At 26.9% G+C, this 8,177-nt stretch overlaps 1 protein-coding gene across 1 annotated transcript; it reads right to left on the reverse strand.

Moving 5' to 3' along the window:
* Window positions 1-277: 277 nt before the first annotated feature.
* Window positions 278-7,987, reverse strand: mad2 (mitotic arrest deficient 2). Its single transcript, XM_075377307.1, has 4 exons — window positions 7,810-7,987; window positions 5,739-5,885; window positions 2,831-3,064; window positions 278-1,366 (listed from the first exon to the last, which is right to left on the reverse strand). Exons 1-4 carry the CDS (start codon window positions 7,877-7,879, stop codon window positions 1,203-1,205), a joined length of 615 nt encoding a protein of 204 aa, XP_075233422.1. The 5' UTR covers window positions 7,880-7,987; the 3' UTR covers window positions 278-1,202.
* Window positions 7,988-8,177: the final 190 nt, after the last annotated feature.

An 8,177-nucleotide genomic window follows, 5' to 3' on the forward strand; every position in this document is an offset into this window, starting at 1 on the left:
TTTATATCATAAATAACAATTCTGCTTCCCTGATAATCTAAGGCTATTTCACCAGATTGTCTTTTTTGAAGTTTATTAAAAAGAAACCTATTTCATAAACCCTCTTTTATCTGACTATTTCTCTAGGGCTTTTACAGTGTATACAATGTAATAAAAGGAGAAAATAATGGTCGAATACTAACATATAAACATCAGTTAAAATGTAAAAAAAATTTATTAACCTTTTTAATACGTGTACAGATATACAGTATATTAAGATTAAAAAAAATGAGTAGTCAAAGAACATAAACAAAAGATTAAAACTACATTTACTTTATTTTATTTTTAACTATTAAAAAATAATCAAATGTACAAAATGTTTGTAAAATCATACAATCTATATTTTAACATTTAATAGGAACTATAATTTATTTATGAAAAATAATAAAGCAACATTTTTCAATTCACCTGAAAGTAAAAAGTAATGAATAGTAGTTGGTAAAGTGGAAAAGGTATAAAATGTGTTAGATTCTATAGATGAAGGTAAATCTCAGACAATTAGTTGCATCACTAGTCAAGTATCAATGATCATCTTTTTCTGCAACAATGATGATGACATTCTCACATGACCAGTATATATAATGTGAGAATCATTTGAGATGTTATCCTACTACGAATATTGTCAAATTTTTAAAATTATTAACTTTCATAAAATATGAGCTCACAGGTTGGATCACTAACACTCAATTTTTGAACAACATTACTATGCATGAAACAACAGCAGCAGGCATTGAAACATTACAGATTGATGAACACATCTGCTGTCAATGAAATGAACTGCAGGTAAAACATCACAATGTTGCATATTTTTTTAAAGACAATGTAATCTTGGAGAGTTGTAATTTTATGATCTTAAGATATAAATCTTTAAATTTTCATTTTTGGGATTAAAAGGTACTGTAAAACAAATCAGCATTGTATTAATTATATTGTACTTAAAATTAAAAAAGTTTTAGATAATAATTTTTAACATCAATACTGAATATATACATTTAAAATACTGACAATATCTTCAATATATTAATAAATGGTTGTATGATTTTACAAAAACTATGTATTAAAAAACTGATAAAATAAATAAAAAGCTAAATAAAAAAATGTTTAGCATATAACAAGAAATTCTTGAAATATATATATATTTATTAACATTTTCTTTACAGTAATTAATCAGCTTTATAACTAACAACAGTATCCATTTTATGAAATGAGGTAGAGAATGATCTGAGCTGTAATTCTTGTGAATTAGCTATAAAACAAGGTGCAGTCTCATCCCACTGATCAGGAACTTCACAATCTGGCATAGCGTATATTAATAAATCAAATGCACCTATAATCAACCATAAAAAAAAAATATAGGTATTAGGAAAAATAATTTTTATATGTAACAATCTACATGTAACTTTTCTAAACTACCACCCCTTGAAAACAACTGTCTTTTTTCCTGCTGTCTTTCTCATAGTATTACTTTCCTGTAAACAATCTTCACTTTTACCAGTCTGTTACCTTTCTTCTTCATATGTGTTTTTTTGTTCTTTGACTTTTATTACTTCTCTATATTAGTTAAATTGAGCATTTTATTCTTCATATCATTCTATATATATCTCAAAACAACCTAAATACATTTTTGAATAAAAATTCAGTCCTGACAATCATAAATGTGGTAAAAATTTCAACAAAAATTATACATAGAAAAATAAAATTACATACTCCAATATTTACATGGATAATCAATTAATGATAAAAAACTTACAGTAGAGAAGTAGTTGAAGCAAAAGAAACAGAAATAATATTTCTTTCTTAAAGTATGCTTCAGAACCAAATAATATAGGATATAAAAAAAGAATATCAGTGTTTTAAAGCTATTTAATATTTATTAACTTTTATTTAGAGTAAGTAATCACAATAAAATTATAGTTTTTCCCTACAAGTGTTCATATTTGTAGTCATGTGACACACATCCAACCAATAGGAGAGTTTGTCCCATAAAAAGCCATTAAAAAAGGACGGTCCTAAGGAAACTAATCCTATTTTTATTTTTTTTAAATTGGATGACTATGACAAATAGCCAGCAAAACTTTACAAAATATTAATTTTTAATTTCATCTTTTCTTTTACCATAATAGATTCAGTTTCATCTATAATATTTCATGTTAAAATAATTTAATTTTTCCAAATATATCTTTACCTTAATTAAGCATTTTTTAAAAAGATTGTGCTACATCACCAAAAAATATGAATGTGAGACCATATAATGTATGTTACACTGTTTCTGTAGATGCCAGAATGTTCGAAATTCTTTGCTATTAATGGTATGACTCAGAGAACCAAATGTATACTTTATAGCAGGTTATCTCTATTTTTTTAAAATAAAAATTATATGGCGCATATTTATCCAACAGATGAGTTTTTTAATTCTCTTTTAGAGTTAAATTTAATTTTTGCTAAATAAATTCTCCCAGCTGATTGTTTTTTTTATTATTAATTTATTAACTAGCAAGTTTTTAGCTGATAAACAAAAATTAAGTTTTATTTATATGTGAAGCTTCATTTACTTTTGATGGAATAAACGATTCATAAAATCTATTTCTTGGTAAAAGAAAATCCATATCCAGTTTATCATCAAGAAATTGATATCAATGTTTTAGTGTCTTAATAACTAAATGTAAAATTAAAAACAGAACCTAGTATTTATAAATCAAAATTAAAAAAAAATTCAGTCCTGAGAATCATAAAAGTGGTAAAAAATCTCAACAAAAATTATTTATAGAAAATTAAATACTACAATACTTACATGGACAATCAAGTAATGGTAAAAAGCTTACAGTGGAACATATCTGTCTTAATACATCTCTTATTTCATTCTGTATTACTTTAATTTCTTTTTTACCAACATCATCGGCATTAACATTTTCAACTGTACACCCTTCATACTGCAATTTAAAATCCCATCTTTCTAATGCTTCTTTGGTTACTACATTTGATATTACCATTGATATTTTTTTTATTTTTTTCTTTAACAACCATTCTGGAAATTAAATTGCAATACATATATATATTTGCATACATAAGTATCCTCTTATATAATACACATCTTATTCTCCTATATAATCTATATTATTTACTAAAGAAAAGTACACATTAATATGTTGCTTTACACTATCTATGATCATTGAACATTTGACATATAAGAGGTACTTAGTAACAATTTTTTTCACTGAGAAATTATATTCACTATACAACCAATACCGGAGATAAAGAGAGTGAAAATAATCACTACTGGAGCTAAATACACACGAGAACAAAGAATATCCAATTTTATTTTTTATTGTGGTAACTAGTTATAGCATGAGAGGGCGGACCATCATGAAATGTGACTTTGATTCGCATTGCTTATATATGATTCACTGTTTTTCTGCAGCCAGTTGCTGCTTAGCAGCTGTGAAAATAAAACCTATGAATAGTGAGTGTTGTGTTTTCATTACCATTCAATTTTGAATAGCAGTTCAATTCAAGTTTTGAATGGCAATTCTGAATTTTGCCTGAAAATTCAGTTGAGCAGGGAATCTGCATTAAATTTTTGTCAAAAAAATATGTGATACGCAAGTACAGACAATATGGAAGATTTAAGCTGTAGTTGCTATACAAATTAAAGAGTGGTATTGCTGTTTCCAAGGCAGTCAAACATCTGTTGAAAGTGACAAATGCTCTGGCAGACCACCAGCAAAAATCCTGAAAAAAAATCAAGATATGCGAAGATGGTGATCAATGATCATCAAATAACAATTAGAGAGCTTGAATATGAATGACGTAGGAGTTTTATCTGCCTTAGTACAATAGTTTTAACAAAAGATCTCAAGATGCAGCATTAGCGCAAAATTTGTTCCAAAACTTTTCACTTAAAAACAAAAGGGAAGCAAGTTCTGCAAGACATACTAGAATGTGCTAATAGTAATTCTGATATTGGTTATAATATCTCCCTCCAAAAAAAAGAACCAAACTTTTTTAAAGAAAAACCTTTAAAAATTTTTAATTATTACTCGATTCATTTTCTAACGTCCAAAAATATATTTCTTGAAGATTGTTACTGAGCTCTTTTATTTAGCCTTTTTGATTCTAGTTGGTGTTCTACATGGCGTACATGTGCATTTTTGTTCACATACAATAATAATAAAAATAATTACATTTTATTTCTATTTTATAGTTCAATTATTTAAATCTCTTAAAAGTATTAACAGATCATATAATAAATAAAATTAAAAAAACATTTTCATGATTTACACATCCAGTTTAAAAAAATTACTTATAAAAAATAATACTCAAATTTATTATCAAATTATTTATTATTTTGTACTTTTAAATTATAAAAGAGTAAATAATGAAAACAAGCACTTTTTGTGGGTAATACTGCACACGCTTTTTTATATTAAGAAAACAACTATTTAGTTTTTCTTGAAAGAATACTTTTGTTATTAAAACTAATTATATGGTTCAGATTTGAATAAAAATAAATAAATGTAATTATTACATTAAATAAATGAATTTTCTACTCTTTAATATAATAATTTAATACAAATATTATATAAAAACATAATTTTATTTTTTTTTTTACAGGTGTGCTAATAAGTATTGTACATTAAAAATAGTAGTCTAAACTACAATAAATATTTTGTTATTTGCAAATTTCTATAGACACCTCTCACTATTTTTATTTGTCATTTTTTTACATTACTGTAGACTTAAAAAATTAACAGTCTAATGAAAAATTTTATATTGTTTTTCCAGCTACAATATAATATTGTAGCTGGATTTAGTTTAGGTATAAGAAAGTAGCCTAATTTTACTTGATGCAGTCTCTTGGATCATTCAGTCCAGAGAAGTCTTTACTAAGTCTATTGATATCCAAGAACATGAAATTCTCAACAAGAAAGGTCTTTCTCAAAAAAAATTTGCTTGGAGTGGAACAAAAAATACCTCAGATATGGGCCTCTGTTGAAGGTGGAAAAGGCAATACTAACTTTCTTTGAAACACAATATTGATGCCAAATCTTGTTAATAATCTGAACTAGAAGAGAAACAAATTATGAAGTCATGAGAATAGAAGAAAACCACACTATTATGAGACTGATCAATAACAGACTGTGCAACTAGCTGGGTTGATAATTTATTGCATAATTCATTCTAGTACATCTCACTGCTGAAAGGAATGGAAGAGCGGAAGGTAGCAAGAGTATGATCAAGCATCATTCCTAAATAACATCAAAGGCAAAGACCATATTAAAAAAATAACAGCTGACTTGAGGAAAGGGAAAAGATATATACTTTTTTAATCAATTTTCTTTACTAAGAAAACACAATTACATGGAATACATGGAAAGGGCTAAATTATTACTTAATAAAATAAATTTGGAGATTTGTTAATCTAATTTTTAAGTTGATTGTGGAGCTGTAGAGCTATTCAAATAATGAATTTCTTTACTTGTAAAACTACTCTGCTATATTAGAATAAATTAAATATATAATTAATATTACATTTCATAGTAGTAACCGTATCTATTAATACAGTGTTAATCTATAAGTTTAGTATGTTACCTGTTAATTTATTTTGACTCTTCCTACCCTCCTCTGAATTCCCTATAATTTGGTTAAAAAAAGAAGAAAAGAAGTAATTAATAAATATTACTTTAAAATCTTTTATTTACCTTTTATTTGGCCTAATACAGACTGCAAAAATGATATGATTTTTTCATCTGTTGATACAAATACGGTCAATCCGAAATGTTCTTCTTGTTTAAAATTTTCAGGAGGATAGATACCTCGTTGATACAATATACTGTTAATACCAAAATCTAGAAAATAATAAAATGATTTATTGATTGAGATAAATTCACAAAAAAAAATTATAACATTAAATGATATGTACATTCAAACTATTCTATTAAAACCAGGTAACCAGGTACGCATTTTCAGAGGGCTCTATGCTTCTTTGTAATGGATATACTTATAAAATTAAAGAACATTAAAAACTGAGGGTACCTGTCAACTACTGACTATAGGTACACTAAAATTTATATCTAGATGTGTATCATCCACTGAATGAAAAGATATCTGAAATGCAAGTTACTTCAAAATTGATTTCCAATTTGCTGGAAAAACAGAATTAAGTACATAATTTGCTTAAAAAACCGATTATTCTTCAAATGTTTATCATTCAAATTCAGGAAATTATATGATGACACCAGATTTTAAAGATTGTTGTCAAAGAATTCTGGTGCCACAGTACATTAGCCAGTTATTAACCCCATCAAAAGTTCCTTCTTTTCTCAAAGTGCTGGTTAGCTAGCCTGGTTACCTTTTAAAAGTTAAAAGTGCAGATGCAAAATAAAAAATGTTCAACTTAAATTGCTCAATTAGATCATTTCATACCAATTATTATGGATCAACCTTTGAAGCTTCTTCAATATTTCAGGATTTTACAGTTATTATGATTATATTTTCCAACAAAACTCTGTAAACATAATTTGATGATTTGATAGTAATCCTTTGGATATTTATGACCAGTCCCTTTCTTAATTCATAGTACCAGTCTTAAAATAGTATTAACATGAACATAACACTATTGTTGAAGGAATTCAATGGCACTGCTGCTTGCAAAAAAATGAATCATACTATGCACTTCTAGTTGGCAAAAGCTATAACGGCAGAATCTTTTCCAGTAATAAACATATTTTTAAGCTGAAAATGGATGAGTGTGTAATGAGACTGTAAAATATAGGTGGCTAGCATTCACTAAAATATAACTACAATAACAAGATTTTTCTCAATAACCAATTGAATGTAAGTTTTGAAATGCACATTAAACAGACAAAGGTACACAATTATATTTATAAAATTAACCCAGGTTAGAGAGCTAGCTTTATCTGTAAATAAACTTCTTCTCAAACTGCTCCTGAAGGAGTTTTCATGCCATGGATGACATTGGTTTTGAATTAACATATGAAAATAAATAATTACAAAAGTTAATAGAAAAAATACATTAACTATATATAAAAGCTGTAATTTTGCTGACACAGCAACAATTGGTTCAAACCTAGATTGAAATTTTTTTAATTACTATTTAATTTATTCACAAGTTCTTGAACTGCACTCTGTACTCAATTATGGTCACAGTAGTGAGAAACAAACATTTTTTTACAAAATTTGTGAGAAAAGTTAATTGAAATTAACAAATTATTTATTCAGTATTATATATCTTCATGACTATACTTTTTCTAGATTTAAAAATTTAAACTAAATTCAAGTACTAAAACTTGATCTTTCAATAACTTATTCATGGTGTTCTTTAGAAGCTTGAATTCAATTAACAATGGCGTCTAGAATGTTTGCTTTAGCTTCATATAGCCACTTTATAAATTATAGATGGGTAAAGGCTTGATGTAATGTCTGGCAACAAATATTTTTTGTAATATTCACAGAACGTAACAACCTGTGGAGCCATATAATATAAATAATTGATGAGAGTAAAATTTCAATACAAACTTTCACTTGAATTTACAAGCAAATAACATGCAACACATTAATATCTACTGCTCCTTTACATCCTAAACCAATTCGATCATTGGTTGGTTACCAAGACAAAAAAATCGAATCTAAAATCATCAGTTTTAGTTAATATAAAATAGTGGCTTTATTTAGTTATAAGTATTGCAAAAAATACACAAAAAACCAGCTAATTTATACTTGTTAAAATAATTCATAAGTTAATGTACATACTCAAATACTGGGTGACAAGTTGTGTGGAACCATTTAAAGTAATAGCATTACGAGTCTGAGTGCTTGACATAATGTCACAACTTCAACGTTATATTACCGCTCTCAACACGTTATACTAACAGAAACCTAACCCCTTCGCAACTAATCATGCTCGAACATAGTGAATTCCCGCCATTTATTAGAAACGGGGGTTAGCAACGAGGTTAAAATGTTAGAACCTAAGAAACTTTATGGTTTATACAATCTGGCCATGGTGAATGAAAGTATGTTCTAACGACGATGCTTAAGTATTGTCAAGTTTGTATTGTGAGATGAATTAAAAAAGTTACAGAGCTTGCTGGAAATTAAGTGGTGATTATAACCGTTTT

This window comes from Lycorma delicatula, chromosome 10 (assembly GCF_047948215.1).
Source record: "Lycorma delicatula isolate Av1 chromosome 10, ASM4794821v1, whole genome shotgun sequence".
In the NCBI taxonomy this organism is placed as follows: Eukaryota; Metazoa; Arthropoda; class Insecta; order Hemiptera; family Fulgoridae; genus Lycorma; species Lycorma delicatula.